This window comes from Oculina patagonica, chromosome 1 (assembly GCF_052425735.1).
Source record: "Oculina patagonica isolate OP01 chromosome 1, crgOcupat, whole genome shotgun sequence".
NCBI classification, from domain to species: domain Eukaryota; kingdom Metazoa; phylum Cnidaria; class Anthozoa; order Scleractinia; family Oculinidae; genus Oculina; species Oculina patagonica.
The window spans coordinates 47,981,804-47,999,274 of record NC_135758.1 but is presented as its reverse complement, the minus strand read 5'-3'; the positions used below and the strand labels follow the sequence as shown (position 1 = coordinate 47,999,274).

The 17,471-nt window shown below is 39.3% G+C and overlaps 1 protein-coding gene across 3 annotated transcripts; it reads right to left on the bottom strand.

Moving 5' to 3' along the window:
- Positions 1–807: 807 nt before the first annotated feature.
- LOC144635313 (uncharacterized) lies at positions 808–10,398 on the bottom strand. 3 transcript variants are annotated; one of them, XM_078494427.1, is made up of 4 exons: positions 10,304–10,398; positions 4,020–5,526; positions 3,368–3,439; positions 808–2,894 (listed from the first exon to the last, which is right to left on the bottom strand). In XM_078494427.1, exons 2-4 carry the CDS (start codon positions 5,415–5,417, stop codon positions 2,418–2,420), a joined length of 1,947 nt encoding a protein of 648 aa, XP_078350553.1. In that variant the 5' UTR covers positions 5,418–5,526; positions 10,304–10,398; the 3' UTR covers positions 808–2,417. The 3 variants fall into 3 exon arrangements, with proteins under 3 accessions (XP_078350553.1, XP_078350567.1, XP_078350560.1); XM_078494441.1 differs by lacking the exon at positions 10,304–10,398 and adding an exon at positions 8,392–8,562; XM_078494434.1 differs by lacking the exon at positions 10,304–10,398 and adding an exon at positions 6,516–6,632.
- Positions 10,399–17,471: the final 7,073 nt, after the last annotated feature.

The window sequence follows — 17,471 nt, the reverse complement described above, 5'->3', positions numbered from 1 at the left end:
TTGGTCCTTGCGACTTGTCCTACGAATTAAGCTGGTTTGATTTCTGGGACTAATCGCAGGGACCAATAGTCCCAGAAATTGGTCAACTTTCTAGTGTGTATCGATTTTCATCGTTCATGGGATCGGATTCCCGCGTCTCCCGAATTCTAGCCAGTGAAAAGCCGTCGTTTTAGAGCCCAGCTTCCATTGCGCCCTTTTTATTACTCCGTTGGTTTTTCCTACGTTAGAAAACAAATTTGGGGGTTTCCTTCAATTTCAAACTAATCAGAAAAATGACTTAAAATACTGTGGCATAGCTCGTTTAAGGTCGACGGACAATTAAGTTCTCTTTTTCAGTTGACCTGGCCCTATCTACTGTCATAAAAAAAAAATGAAAGTAAAGCAGTAACTGGGCGAGTTAATAAAAATACTGCACCTCGCGGCTGAAAATAATTATCTTTTTATTGAGAAGGTCTTACAAAACTCTTCATTTGATGGAGAATGTAGAGTGTATTATATTAATATCATAATCCCGCGGGAGGGGACTCCCATAAAAAAAAGTGGTAGCTCGTCGCACATCAAGAAATTTACAGAAAAAATCCCTAATATGTATCATTTGCGCACTACAAATATAAGATTATTATTTTGAAGGTAGCCTGCGAGCAGGCTCCGTAGGGGCCGCGCGATATCCTTGGGGCCCCGGTGGCGGCGTGCGCGATACTGCGGGGAGTGGCGCCAATGGCCTCGCGGCCCCGCTCACGTTCGCGCGGCTTCGCCGCTCTCTGTGCTCTCGGGCCCCAAGGGGCCTGCTCGCAGGCTATTTTTAAGGAAGTGGCACGACAATCAATCTATATTTTTGGGCGTGGCTCAAGTTCATTTGTACCCGTTAAAGATATCAGCCCAGTATCTTGGCGTTCTCTTTTGTTTCGGTGACCGTGCAAAGCCTGGGCTCTTCGGTGACGTCACCGCTCACGGTCGGACCCCAGACTCCTTTTAACTGAGCACCCGTAGAGGCTAGGCTGGAGTGGTTCGTGACAATGGACAGTCAAGGACCATTGGCAATTAGTTCGTATTCATTATCGGCTTACTTTGAAGATAACCCGCCCTGAGATTTATCATAACTTAGGGTAACCGTCAAATGGAACGTCTTTAGTGGAACCAAAACACGATTTTCAAGCTTAATAAATAAACGGCGAGCATCCCTTCATTAACATGTACGGAGTCCCCTCCCCCTCAGATAATAATTGACATCATAAAAACAGTATTACAATTCAGAATCTTTTTTGAAATATTGTGTTTCAAAGATGTTCTTTAAATTTAAAGTATTTATATCACAGTTAGTTCAGTTTTATGTGTTTAAACCGGTCTCCTTTGTAAACATTAGACTTTGCCTTAAATAAACAACAATTATTAAATATTATTGAAGGCACATGTATGTGATGGAAAATGCATTGTTCTAGAAAATAGCGTCTTTTATCATTTAAAATTTCCTTGCCTCAGGAAACTGCATAAACTTATCAATAAAATTTCCTATACAAAAATAAGATTTTGTATAGTAGTCCCCTTGACATCTATTAATCTTATACTTGTTGTCAAAAATACACAACCCTAATATGATAATTCTATAACTGGAAAGAAAGGGATTGTTTTTGCAGTGCAAGGAGAAGCAACTTCAATGCTTTCTTGCAAGTTCAAGCAATCGTGTATAAAAATATATCACCCAAGTTACTTATTTTTGCAGGACTAAATTTTCGCGATTACAAAAAAATCGCGAAATTGAAGTCCCGCGAAAAAAGTTCGCGCGAAAATTAACAATGTAAAATTTATGTTAAAGACGTCAGTATACGCTATAATGTGTCCCTTGTACTAGTCCTGCATTTAAGCTACCGTGTTCATGTTTTCCAGATCTTTCACCAAATCATACAGGACCATACAGCAGAGAGAACTCGAACATATATGGTAGTATTTTGTTGTGCTTTGTCGCAAACGAACATGTCAACCTGTTATAAATTTTGTTTTTCATAGCCATGGTCCATTTCATTGTAAATATCTAATCTCTATGTTAAATTAATATATATAGCGCTGTTTTTGAAACTACCTGTCTGTTAATGTGGATCAGCATTTGGAAACGTTTCGCGAAATTTAGTTCCTTGCAACACGATTCTTTTGCCAAACCGCGAAATTAGCCTCTGATTTTCGCAAAAAAAAGTTTCCGCGAAAATGAGTAACAATTAGGCAGAACTTTGCACTTAAAAAAGGGAAAACATCGCTTTTCCCGACATTCCCACGAATTAAACAAAACAACGGTTGAACAATTAAAATATAAACAAACCTAGCCAAGCCAATCATTTCTCTTGATTTTGACAGGCACTCAAGATTTTAACAGAATTCTAGTTGTTCTAGTAATTCTGGTAGTTCCTGTTTGAACGAAATTCGGTTCAAGTAGAATAAGTCCGACGAACACGATTGAGTCTCTTTTTGTTACTTGTGGCGTCACTTACGCCTGGCTGGCTGTTGTGGCAAACGTCACCCACATACGTCACATCCACGTGTTTTCCTTTTTCCTTCCGGATGACAAATCGTACTTTTACGTTGCATTCTGGTCGCTTGCATTCCGCGCCTCCTCTGAAGAACACTGCTGAGTGGATTTTCCGAGAGTTTTCTGATCTCACGTGATTATTCTTGAAGCGCAGGCTGCACCATGGGTTGCTTTCTTTAACTTTGCTGAGGAAGATTCGAGTCCAGTCTCCACTCAACAATCGGCCACCACTGGGGAATGTGTTGATTGGAATTCTCGCCCACTCCTCTTTCGTCAACTTAAATCTTGCTGTAGTTCCATCGATGTTCTTTCGAAAATACTTTTCCTTTCCGTACTCGTCATCATCGTCAGATGAATCTGAATCAACCAAGTAATGCTAAAAACATTAAAAAAAGAACACTCATTATCTTATATCTGTACCTTGCCCTTTACTGATTGCTCAAAAACATGGCTGCGCTGCACTTTTGTCTTTGCATTCCTATTTAGATCAAGCTTTTTGGTCTAATTCCTGTACTGAACGGTATCTTCTTGCTAAGGAAACAAAATTGACGTCTATGTAGCCTGCCATCTTGGACCACACGATTTTTGACGTCAGAAAATCAATTGAATTAATACAACTTGAAGGCGCGCAAAGATGGACCATAAATACAACAAAACAGCAAAAAAGGTAACAAGAAAACAGAAAAGAAAAGCCGCAAGTATTCAGTCAAAACAATGTTGACGCGAAAACCTAAAATCGTAAAGTCCTTCAAATTATTTTCCGGTAAATTTAGAAAGGTCTTAAAAGAAATGCCATAACATTGTGTGACTTTAGCAACTTTATTTCTAATGTTTTCAACAAATACGTACCATTTGATCAGCCACGCCCTCCCCGTTTGGACAATGTCCTTCAGAATGCAGCTTGTTAGCAGAACTATTAACCTATTTGAGAAAGGAACAGTACAATTGATGTAATTTACTAAATAACAAGCTTCATTTACACCCGCTTTCATAGCTACATCCGTCTTTCGACATCTTCTTTCGACGTGCTTTTGAAATGAGCCAATCAGTTTGGTTTTATGCAAATGAGCCCACAAGGTTAGAAGGTCATGCTACAGGGCTGTGATTGGCGCACGTCGAAAGATGGATGTCGATAGAAAGCCGCTATGCACGTAACACTGAAAGCGCGTGTTACACCATTCACGGTTCAAGAGGCCGGGTGAATCAGTATCAATTAATAGATTCATAATGATTCAGGTCATGCAGCGATTTGAGTGGTAATATAGAATCCCTGTAAGTTCAGGTCTTGTTTCGAAATGCGCAAATGTGTGTTTGGATAGAGATGATTTGCCTTTAACTGAACAAACTGTACATACAACATAAAAACAGTTGTAGCCAGTGATTGATGTTGCCCATCATCAATCTCCAGCAATTTCGAGAGAGAAGCGACTTTATTCTTAGACTGCTGAGCAGTTAAAGCTATGATTGTTAGGAGTTGAACTCTATGTATAAAGTACTTTACCTTTAAGGGCAAATGGGATGTTCCAGAATCACTGCTGCTCCAACTCACAGGAACCATGATAACTGAAGGTCGTTGGTTTTTCGGATCAAAAAGAGGATAACGCGGCGATTCATTTCGACCATGGCAACAACAGTTACAACTGTGTACACTGCTTTGGGGGTTTGGTACTATATCATGGCTTTCTGCCTGCCAGTAGTGCATCCCTTGTTGAAAATCGTGAAAAGTGTAGTCACTATTGTATTTAAACATTCCTGCATGGCAGTCAGCCCTAAAACTCGCATTTTTTCCACCATCTTCTGTTTGGAAAGTGGGCGTTTCCTTCATGTGGTGAAGTGGTACTGTGGCATGGGAATTCGCATGAAATGATGAAGCTGCCATGTTGGTGCCGCTTCCTGTAGGAGAAGTGTGTGTTTTCTCCATGCGATATAGTGGCACTGTGGTATGGGAATTGACGTGAACCGATGGAGGTGCGGTGTCCATTCTGTTCCCTGCTTGGGAAGTGGGCGTTTTTTCTCTGCGATATGGTGGCGCTGTGGCATGAGAATTTACATGAACCGATGGAGGTGCCGTGTCCATGGTGTTGCCTGTTTGCGAAGTAGGCGTTTTCTGCATGTGAGATAATGGTACTGTGCCATGGGAAGTCATATGAACTGATGGAGCTGCCATGTTGGTACTGATCTGGTGACTTGATGAAATACTCTCTGGGTAACCATTCTGATAAGATGAAAATATCCCTCGTGTTTCACCCTGATAAGCTGACATGGTAACGTTGGTCTGATAAACTTGCGATGGATATTCCGTACTCATCTGCGAAATATCTGGCTGATTGTTGAAATTATAAGGTGGCACTATCTCACACTCGTCCGAATTTATTTGGAACGGTAATTCTTTCTGTATTTCCGTCTCGGAAAATGGCTTCCCATTGTGAATACTTGCCTGATTTACCGGAGATTGCATCTCAGTTTCTATTGAATACCTTTTCTCTTGGATTATCTTGGACAGCTGTCTACCAGAAAAACGTTCTGCTAATGTACTTTTCACTTGAGTGCCAAGGTGAAAATTTGACTGCATTTGATGGTTGCTTATGTTATTCACTTGGTTTTCTTTCTTTTGATTAGCGGGCATTTCATTCTTATCGATGTTTTTATCAGATGTCGCTCCTTGAACGTTACTTATTTGGATTTTGAATACATCTTCTTGGGTGTTTATCTCTCCAGGTGAACGTGCATCATAAAGTGATTCCTGTGGCAATGAAAACGTTTGGTGACGGACCGTGTTGCGGGATGGCTGAGATATTTCTACCTTTACGATAGGCATTTCGTAAGTAGGAATGTTTTGAGTATGATGTCCAGTTTCTAGCGCCACACCGCCATTTGTGATGTCGTTTAAAGAGTACATTCTGGTTACCAGTTGTGATAGTACAGATGTCAGCAGTTAATTTCCTTTATCCTTGTCACTTGTCACAAACAGAAAGGCCAAGAAATTGTGACGTCCATGCTTATTTCAACTGAAAATGTAAATAAGAGAAGGGGCAGTCAAGTGATGTTCAGAGAAATTTTAAATATAGGAAAAAACGTGCCACTAACCATTTAACCACATTTTGTAGTGTTGCATAAAAATATTTTTTTTTAATATTTTTTCGCGCGCAATTTACACTGGTTAAAACACTTCACGCGCTCCAGCAAAACTTGGGGAATATCTGGAGTTAATAAATTCTAAACCTTGGTTTTTGCATTTCTAGCTTTCTGATTGTCTCACAATTTCCGGTTATCGGCGAATATCGAATAACCAGAGCTTTACCTTATATGGCAAATGGACGCGATTGTTAATACAATTTTGTTCGTGGCCACAATACGTTGAATATACAGATCATTTGCCCACCAAAATCAAACAAAATGTCACAATTAACCTATTAGGTAACGAAACATTTTACAGAACATGTCTTTATATGTGCAGCATAAGCGATTAAAGAGCCGAAAATCGAAAGCAGCATTAAGCTTAACTAAAATGAAATTCAGTTAACAGGGAGATCTCGGAAAATCGACACAACTTCGTTCACAAAGTGGAAAGAGATTTTCACATTAAAATCAGGCTTAGCGTATGCATTGAAGTTTGTTAACCCATACTTGGAGAACGCTAGACAATTCAGCAAGACAAAGCTTTCAAACGAGGTCAACAAATATCGGAGACGATGCGACAGTATTTTTTCATGGCGGCCAACGTAAAATTAACACCACCGACAGTAAATTTATTTATCTGCAAAGATCAATCCGGCTTCCTCGCCGGCTTCCTCTCAATCCGTATAGTTATAAGCAGTTTCTTTAGTCCTTTACTTTGATCGGCTCTGAGCTCAGTTTCATCTCAACGCAATTAATTCTCTTAACTCTTAGTCAGCCGCGAAAACGGTAGACAGTGATTAAACTCTCGCTTCTTTTAAACATTTTCAACTTGTACAATGAAAATAATGTTTAGTTACGCAATTATTTCGGATCTTACCATTAACCAAACTCATCTCTTTTAAGTTTTGCTGACGTAGCAACTTTAGAGGCGACTGAGCGAGGAACATTTATCTAGCCTGTGTACAGCCATCAAGAGAATTTTCTCCTTTTCTTCCCGTCTTTCATTCAGCTTACAAAGTGAACAACGCGCCAACGATTTTCCCGCCTTTTTATACAATCGCTTCGTTTAGGTTAAACTGAAATGTCCACATATTTCTTTCAACAAAAAACCTCAAGAAACTCAGTGTTCTGAAACATTTCTGCGACATAAGATATGTACGTCTCGGGAAGATGTATTTGAAAAACCAGGATTTTCGTTAAATTTATTCCCTAAGCCTCCGTGACTGGCGTTCAAAGAGAAGGCAGAAGGGGAAACGAGGCGCACGAGGCGAGATATATAGGAGGATGGAGTTTTGCACGTGAGGAATCTCAGTGATTCAGGATTTTTTTGATGTAGTAAAAATAGCTTTCACTAAAGAAAAAACTCTTTCAGGACAGTGTATGTCGGACATATGTTTTGCTAGGGGCCTAGCCAGCCCCCGTCAGCTCTGATGGTAAATAAATTTTGTTGATTGATTGATTGATTGATTGATTGATTGATTGATTGATTGATTGATTGATTGATTGATTGGCATAGCGTCAACCGAGTCTCTCTCTCTCTCTCTCTCCAAGAGGAAAAATTTGCATAATTAGTTTTTATCTTTTGTTTTATTTTTACGAAACAGGCGAACAAAAGAACAAAGACAATAGCAGCTAAACCTGCTGGAGATTCTTGTTATTAAACTATGTATAAGGTTAGAGGTTTCGCATCTCGTAGAATCAGCACTTCACCTGATGTAACTTGCAACAAATTAATCGGACCACCCCCAACTTTATAGCCTCCCTACGCAGTCGGTTTTTAATAGGGGCGATCGTGCTGTAACATCACCCCTAAGAACGACTGTGTTGAAGACTACCTCCAACTTTAATATTGGCAAAGAGCAACATCTTCGCACACCTTGGCTTACAAAGAGCGAATCCCAGTTACCTTATATTAGTTATCTTGTTACAATAAATCAAATTTCAAAGTTCCAAAACAAAATTTACTGGCGTAAACACGCTAAAACCGTTTATTCCTTACACTGCCCTTTCGTTGTGAAAAACTGATCCCTCACTTTCAAAAGAATATAGAGAATAAAACGCAATTGTTTTACGATATCAGCTCTCGGCGCTTCGCTTGTGTCGTTTCAGAATGCACCTCACGGTCACCATTATGTTTATAGTACTCGTAACTGATCAGAGATCTTTTTCTTATCTTATGTTACTTTTGTTTTCCAACCCCCGTACCCACCCACCCTCCCAAACCCTCGCACACACACGCACACTACAAAAAAATTATTTAGACACAAAATTCGTTCTAACAGTGGGTCCTGGCCCATGAACTTATATTTAGTTTTAGCTCTAAATAAAGAACCACAAATTTGTCTTGGTTATTAAGCACCCTGCTGCCAAATGGTTGCTGTGGTTGTTTTTCATTTTTTACATTTTTGGGGGTGATTTTGCATCACATTATTTTACTTTTTTATTTTTATTATTATTATGCTTGGGGGGTTTGATGTTCACCTAGTTATCACAGAACTTATTTTCTTATAAATGTGCTCCTAAAGTGTTTTAGCCTACGTAGCAGTTGATTCCTTTCCAAGCGCGCGGAGCGAACGAACGAATATAGTCCCTTCCAAATACTAATTTGAAACTCAAAATTCCTCCAATAATTAGCCCACTTGAAAATACATACATACATACATACATACATACTTTATGAAAAAATAAGCGAAGGGCTTTTAATCGGAGTTTTAGGTATTCTGAGTGTTTTGATAGTGAGAGCAGAATAATACCTTAATCTTCTTCCATTCATTCTGGAACAACAAGAATACAGTTGGTCACAGTTCAATAGAACGGCGAATCAAGGGTGTCATCCTTTGTATTCTGAAATACAGTCAATCAAACGGACGCTAGAATTCAGTAGCAGTTAGTACGTGCTCACTTGACAATTCCACCCGCGCCAGCGTGTTCAACATCAATTCTATCTTAGCTTCCCACGTGATGATTTTCACGATCCTGTACAAGTACTATGAAACTGAGAGGTGACTCCGGGACTAAGAGGCTGAGAGGCTATTCGGGGCTGAAAGCTATCATCCAAAAATAATTGCGTTTTATTGTTTACAACGGAGCGAACAAAATAGCTTCGAAATTGGAATTAAGTGTAATGGCATAACTTAGATCAGGTGTTGTTCGGTCAGCTCTGATTATGTTTTTTTTTTTTCAAGTTCCACTGGGTGACGTGGTGGTTAATTTCTGCGAGATGCGAAACTTAATACCTTATACATAGTTCAACAACAAGAAACTCCAGCAGGTTTAGTTGCTATTGTCTTTGTTCTTTTGTTCGCCTTTTTCGTTAAAATAAAACGAAACTAATTATGCAAAGTTTTGATCTTGTAGAGACTCTTTTGGCACCGGCTCATGATATCCGACTTACAATCTTAAAGCGTTCGTAAGGAGTTTTTTCCCTCATTAAAAAAGCACTCGTGTTAGAAAATTCTTCACGTGCAAAACTATCACTGCAAGGACGTTTTCAAAAGGATCGCGTTCGACATATGTAAATTATATTTGAAGTTAACACAAAAGCGCATAAAAAGCATGTGCCTGGATCACGCAAAAACAAAACGATGGCAATAACATTTCCTTCAGAGAAAAAAAATCACAACAATGTAAGCTGAAAATTTTCTTCCACTGCACCAAATAGTAAAACAGCTCCTTGCGGGTTAGGTTTCGAAAATTTGTTATCGGTTCAAACAAAAAGGTCAAAATTCATGGCCTCGGGGCATTCTTTGCCTTCGTTGGTGTTACCACGGAGCTTGAAAAGCTAGGAAAACAAAACACGTTATCGCATTTTGCGCAAGCTTCACGACTGACAAAAATATTACTATTGCAAAGAACCGGACAAAAGAAAGAACATTCGAGTCTGTCGCGGATCGGTGAACCAGCGATGTCTTTGTTCAAGCTTCAAAGGGCGTCACAAAACACTTTCTAGAAGAATTGATGTGTTAATAATTTGAAGAATCTGCCTGCTAGTTGACGTTCAATTTTCTGCTTGCTCCGCTAAAATTTTGAATGATAATTTGTTGACGCGTAAGTCGTTTGGAGGTAACCCTGATTTGAAAGATCGACTGCTCTGCGTATTTCAACACATTAACATTCATGGAACACGCCACTTATGGTATTAATTAGTTTTGCATCACAAAATTAAACAAAGCTTGAAGGCACACCGTGTTTTGAAAATTAACATCGCCTTTACAGACAAGAGCACAATAAAGAGCAAACATTCTTGTAACCTTCGCAGAGCAACTTTCTGGACCGCTATTTGCCCGCTGGAATACGATTCCATGAGTCATTCCACTACAACAAAAACCATTCTGTTGTGCTTTCTGTCCATACTGACCTAAAATCATCTGAATCTGAGGAATTTTACCTCCTCGAACAATCTTTTAGATTTCAGTTCTAACTGCGACGCTAAATAAATAATTTAAAGTTTAGGTTACGAAGATGTTGAGCAAAGTTCCAAATTCAGTTTCATGTAGCTGACGGCTTTATACACTTGGATGAGTAAAAATATAACACAATTGCACAATCGAAATTAAACTGATCAGGTAATAATTCTGTAAATTTCTACTTTTTAGTATTGCTATCTTTAGTTGTTCTCTTCGGAAAAAAAGAAAAAATACCGTTGCTTGAAAATTGCCAACTCACCTTAATGTCGAAGTAAGACGGATGACTCGCGGCGTTACAGGCGCTGTCGCACATGGTTGAGTGCGTTGTATTTGCTTTCCAATGACACAATGAATCCATCCATGCGCAGTGGGGTGTCTTCAAAAAATCAATCATTCAGTTAGCAACCGGGCATTGAGTTCAAATGACTGTTGACTGATTGCATAGCCGATCTGAAGCGCTGATCGGAAATAGAGAGAGCTGAATATATAAATCTTCTTAGAGACGTTAAGCGGTTAATGTGTGGCTTTTATATTAGAATGACCAGCGTTGAATTTCTCCTTACACTGTGTAATTGACATTCTCAAACACAAGCGGAACAATAATAGATATTCAAATTATTGCCCCTGGGGTTTGGTGGAAATGTAATGCCTTTTTGAAGCCATAATAAGTACATGATTTCATGTCTTATGTTAAAGTTAGCTAACATTGTAATAGCTTTGCCGTAGAGTCATATGACTGTTTTATTCAAGATACGAGCATAAAGTTATTTTGTTGCTTAATCATTACGTGACACCACCCATTTCGGTTTTGCCGATAGCACATTTCTTTGACATTGATTTAAAAGATAATAAAATGTTGTTTTGTTTAGACTGCAAGACATTCCATCGACACTTCGAGACTAAATTAAAATCGACAGTTAAAATGAGGCTGTTTGCAGTTAATGCATTGTTGTATTATAAAAAAAAAAAAAAAAAAAACACATCCAAAACGAGTATGAACCAAGACAGTTCAAAATTATGCCCTCTAAACATGTTGATGTATCTCGCAGATCGGAGTCTATGTGCATTGAACTGGAAAGTGACGACTACCGCTGATTATAAATAGAACAAAGACCCTGGTGACTGTGGAGCAACGACTACAGATGCATTCAAGTTATTGGAGACGGGGCACATCAGTTTTATTTTGTCGTCGTTAGGACACTGTCAATCAGTGTCCTTTGCGCGCCTCTGTTGTTGTTAAACATCACTCAAGCCACGCGTCGTCATATCGACAGAAGTCAATACTGGAAAACAATGGATCTGATTGATATCAATTGGTATCGGCAACGTAACAATCGAACTCACAAAAACAATCTTTACTATAGATTGTTATCGATTGGAAAAAGTTAATAACAATCGATTATTCATCAAGAGTTAACAAATTGTTTATCTGACCGTTTTTTGTTTCGTTTCCTCAGAAACGATACGGTATTATTTTGGCTTCGATGTGAACTATTTACACAGTGGGGGCTACTATCCAATCAAAAGAACGGTCGTAACCACAAAGTAAATACGTTTGACCGATGGCAATTAATTTCGTAAAAACATGTTCTTCAAATATCGGAAAGATATTCCTCAGCATGATAAAAAAATATTGAGATTCGTTGCAAACAGAAATATCTGGCGACTGCAATGGTTTTAAGTTTGATTAAAGCGATATATTGTAAGAAAACTAGAGAAAGCTCTCGTAGCGTTTAATTGTTAAGTAAACATTCTAGCGATTTTCTGAAACGGAAGTAAATTTCCACCAATCAGTGTTTGAAAGCGAAAACAAAAACGGGATGACTTGTCGTGTTTGCTCGCACGGGTGGCTGCTATCCAATCACAAGAACGGTCGTAACCACAAAGTAAATACGTACGACCGATGGCAATTAATTTCGTAAAAACATGTTCTTCAAATATATTCCTCAGCATGACCAAAAATATTGAGATTCGTTGCAAATAGAAATATCTAACGACTGAAATTGTTTTAAGTTTGATTAAAGCGATGTATTGTAAGAAAACAAGAGAAAGCTCTCGTAGCGTTTAATATTATTCTGAAACGGAAGTAAATTTCCACCAACCAGTGTTTGCAAGCGAAAAAAAAACCGGGATGACTTGGCGTATCTCGTGTTTGCTCGCATATTTACAGGCGAGTTACAAAGTTAATTTCACTTCATGTAACAGAGGAATGTATAAATGTGGGAAATTGCCCTACTCTATTTGTACAGGAAAATTCACGGCATCGTCGACGTCACAAACAGCGCAAATACACGCAAAATTGCGTGGGTTCTCGCGTGGATGTACCCGGAATTGCGTGATCAGTGTCACGTGCGTCGCAAAAACATTCGAGTTTGCACGGAAAGTTGAGAACGAAAAAGAAGACAGTCAAGTTCTGTTCAAAGTTTAAATTTTGTATGGACAGTATCGTATAGCAAGGTGTGCAACTGCCGTGTCGAACTACATTCGTCTCCTTAGTTGATGTAACGCTCAACATTAACTACCGTTGCAACTGCTGGAGCAGATTTCTGAGATTAAATTATTGATATAAACATTATTTGGATTATTCAAAGCCATCGCGGTCTGATCGAAACTCCACAGTATCGCCAAAAATGCAAATCGTTATTATCAGTGTTACACTGACAACAGAAGCAACTTGGCTGTGTCTTATTAGCTCTTATTCTGTGGAGATAATTTTATATTTGCCGGGAGAGCGTGCAGCGCGGATCGACCAAAATACAATCCTGGTATGACTACATATAACATATAACATAAAACTTTCTTTAAACTTCAATTTTGCTTAATTAAAAATCCCGGTTAAAAATCTGTGTATGGTAGCTTTTTTACATTAATTTGCCCTGGTTGTTTACGTGTCTTTGTAAAGTGACAACAGGCATTTGATTCTTAAGAAATGGCTTCGAAACAGTGTGCTTATCTCTGTTCTTGTCGACCGGGGTTATGGTTTGTCTTGAATTTGGCATTTATTTGAGCCAGGGGGGGGGGGGGGGGGGGAAGCAACTTCCCATACATTCTCTTAAATGAAATCTGAGCGATGCTCTCACAACTTGCAAAGCAATCATCGGGGCGGTAGTCAGCGGATGTCTCTAAGGCGCATGAGCAGCTCCTTTCTTTGTGAACTTGCCAAAACAAAAGCAACATGGGACCAGTGAGAGAGTTCGATTTTTTTATATATGTAGTAATAAAAAAGACTTTCTAAGTTTTGTCTTTAAAGCAGCGAAAATTTCTCCGGAAAGGTTCTTGGTGTCAATATGTGGTGTTTGTTATGAAATAAAACCATCACGGGAATGGTAATGAAAACGTGGCGATCGAATATTCCCGCGCTGGTCGGAGCTATTGTTCTTGCTCTATTGTTTGAGGTTGTTTGTTGACTTGGTCTTTCTTTGTTTTACTTCATTTACAATCCCCATGTGGGCCAGTTGAAAATCGTGGTACAAACATGTCAAACATTTGCATTTCAGCACTGAAAAGTAGCACGGCATCACAAAATTCTGCGTTCTTAAAACTACACGACGATGACGAAATTTTCGGATTTAAACACGCTGCTTTTAGATTTTTAGTTAAGAGAATTGAACCCCTTTATTATAAGTGAATCCACGACATAGCAGCTTCCATTTTGCGGGAAAAGATTGCCTGTTGCATCATCGTCCAAAAACCGCTGACTACATCGTGAATTGATCGCTTTGCAAGTTGTGACAGCATCGCTACTCGGTCCCAGACCTCGTTTCTTCCCCCCCCCCCCCCCTGATTTGAGCATTTGATCAACTCAGAGAAGTATATACCTCAAGCTTTTTGTCAAAAGGTAATAATTTAATCTACGATTAAAGTGTTGTTTTACATTTTATCAGAGATCAGTAGTCACAAAACACTTTATTTATGTAACTGATTTGTTTTAGGATTGTTTGTTTTAAAAAAAAAACCATTCCCCACATTAATAGGAATATATTTAAATATTTTCTGTAAGTTATTTTTCCATTCATGTAACATTCAAAGTTATGCTATCAGGTGCCATTTTTAAGCAAAAAGTGTTCTGCAGAAATAAAAAAAAAATCATTTTAATTTTCACTGGATGAGTAAAAACGATAAAGACAAGCTCCTTTCACTTAACTTAATTTGGAGAGAAAGACACATGCTATTTCTATAAAGAGAAATATTTGTGTGTTACTTGAACTCTTGAAAGCCAAACTGCATCAGGACGTAGTTTATGTCTCCTTTACATAAAATGGACAGTAGGTGTTAAACTGAATATGAAGTTCTTCTTTTCATTCTTCACTCGTGCATAAATTCGGCAAATTCAACATACACTAGGACCTTCTCCAAATTAAAGTAAACCACAAACCCATCTCTCCTTAGTGTTACACTATTCTCACCCTTCCGCAATCTGGAAACGAAACACTATTTCTTTTTGAAATAGCTGCTTGTTTGGACTGAGTTGCGGTGGATGTCACCCACTGAATTTATTCAGTTGTCTCTAAATTCTTATTTGTAGCTAGTCCACTAGCAAGTATTCTAAAAGAAGATTTCCCAAGTGATCAACGTTGTCACGCATTACAACAAACCGTGACAGCATTCGTTTATTCATTTCACCTGTTCAATCACAGGCGGCCCAAGCTCACGATGTGAAGAGTTGAAATAATTTTCTTGAGCTTGGGCCGCCTGTGGTTCAAACAACAATTTCCACGAGCTTCGAGGTCACGAAAAAAGTGACAAAAATAACAAGGGTCACAAGGTTGCGGAACTTATATAGAGGTTTTTACCACAAGGTACGAAGAATTGCGCTCTTACATCAGCCTTTCTTGGTCAACACCTTATAGAGTGGAAGTAGCCTGACAACAGTAATCCCCGAGGGGGGGGGGGGGGTACTCCCATAAATTTTGGATAGGGGTGTGCCGCCAAGGTTCTTAAACCCTGGCCCTATCTAAGGATAAAGAAAGCGAAAATTGATACCCTTTTTAAGGCCCAAAACCGAAAAATGACACCCTATTCAAGGGGAGGAGAAGCACTCCGTGACGACCCAAATAACGGCTAACCGCGCACAGCAAGACACAAGTCTTTATAAAATCGCTTTACTAATACCTGAACAGAAAATTCAGTTTTAAGAAACCTTTTTTTTTTCGTTTAGCTGGGCGTTTATTTTAGCTATTAGAATTTAGGTACCCTATCTAAGGATCACACTGGGAACACATTGCCAAAAGGAGCAAAAATGATACTATCGGGCGGCACATACCTATATAGGCCACATATGGGAGTACCCCCCCCCCCCCGGGAGTAATCCTAACATGAAAAAAGTAAGGTGCGCTCACTAAATTCACATCAGTTTAGCTCGTTTATTTAAATTACAAGTTGCAACCTGGAACAAGACTGATAAAATCAGAGGGTACACTTAATTTTTCAAGCGAAAGTTAAGTGCTTCCAGGAAGTTAAGAGTAAATATGCTGCTCTAGGTGGGGGGGGGGGGGGGGCTCCCGTATAAAACTGACGGAGATTCTCTTCGGTGTATATTACGGATTGGAGTGTTTAGGACAAAATAAACGCTTAATATTTGTAGCCATTTTTTTATTATTTTTAGCTCGTTTAGGGTTGCACGTGAAGAAATAAAAAACGCCGTGAGACTGTTTTGGCGGTCTAGACCGATTAGGGCATGGAAAATGGGTTCTTTTAGCTAGGGGTCCAAAGAGCTTGACCCACTCACAGATTGGTCTTCTCCATCCCGTCCCTTTCATATAAGAGTCCCTCCCCGAGTGCTACTGTAATACAAATATTGCTTTCCCAAAAGATATTTGCTGTTATATTGAGCATCTGTTCTTGGCTTTGAAGTACGCTCAGTTGTAACCGAAAAACACACTTCTCATGTTTCCGTTGACTGCTTCATTCAACAGGCCCAGCCAGGGGGGGTAGTGGGATACCAATATACCCCATTTTTTTGCCCTGGGATACCAATATACCTAAAAACTGCAAAAACGTTGATACCAAATACCTAAAATTATTACCAAAAGCCATGTTCGATAACAAAGACTGGTGTAACTTGGGGAAGGACCATTATTTATTTGAGGGGAGGGATCAAAATCTTCCTTCAGACAATTTTTTCTTTGGTGTCCAGATAGTGGCCTTGGTTGGTAATTTACGTATAGAACTTAAAACAAAACATGTTTTTTCCTCCTTTTGTAATTTTTTCAGTGAGAAGGACCTGCATGAACTACTTTAGTTGAACTTTTTATCTACTACGTGTTTCGTGTGACCAGTGTACACCTCATTTCATCAGGGAGTTTTACAGTTATACAAAAAAGTAATTCAAGGTTTTTAATGACATTTTTTATAAGCCGATTCCGATTGGAAATAGGTTGATGTAACCACAGAAGGGGCTGTGAGGCCCCTTTTCCTAGGGGGGGTCTGGGGGCATCCTCCCCCAGAGAATTTTGAAATCTAGAAAATCGGAAATGCAATTTCCAGCATTCTGGGCATCAAAAAGAGTGCTGTTGATTATATATCATGATATAAATGGCTGACTATCTATTATCATAAAACTATCTATTTTCTCCTCTTCATGTCTGCAACAATTTATTTGAGCCTTTTTTCTCTTGCAAACAACTTTTTTTCAGGATTTTTGTTCCCTTCCCCACCTCCAAAAAATAATGGTCCGTCCCTAATAAACAGCTTTGACAAAGTCAAAACCACCATGACAACTGGCAGCATGCGCTCGTATGCGGGTTTAGTGACGCAAGAATTGCAGATCTTTCGTAATTTGTTTAAAAGTGACACAAGCACTGAGGATAGGGACAAAAAAACACCAACATTACGCTTATAATAAGAATTCCAAATATTCAGGAAAAAATACTGAATACCCGTATTTCGGCAAAAAGATACTGAATACCTTGGTTAAAAACACCCAAGATACCGTATACCCAAAACCCCTGGCCGGGCCTGATTCAAAGTGTCCGTTGTCCGTTCTAGAGAGGTGTCGCAGCAGGAACCACCTGAAGCTTTCAATCGAGAGGTGTACATGGACATGTCCGTCGTAATAGCAAGGGTCCTGGGGGAATCCCACATGCCCCCTCCCCTTGCGCCCTCGGGGCTCCCAGACATAAACTGAATAATCGTTCTAGGCGAGTCATTTATTTGACGCGAATTTGACTTCAAAACCTCCGTTCATCAAGCTTTAAAAGTAACAGAATAATGTTATTGTCCAGTTTCATAAAACGATGGGGGTGTGACGTGTTGACGTACCCGGTCCGGCTGACGTTCGATTCAAAAAGAGCAATGAACCACAAGCATTACTGACACGACATTTACAAATTTGGACCGGAATTGCGTCATTTTCTCCAAGGTCCCCTTTCCAACCCGCCTACGCCTTGCGAATAGAGCTGTGTTGCACCCCACTTTGGGAGAAGATT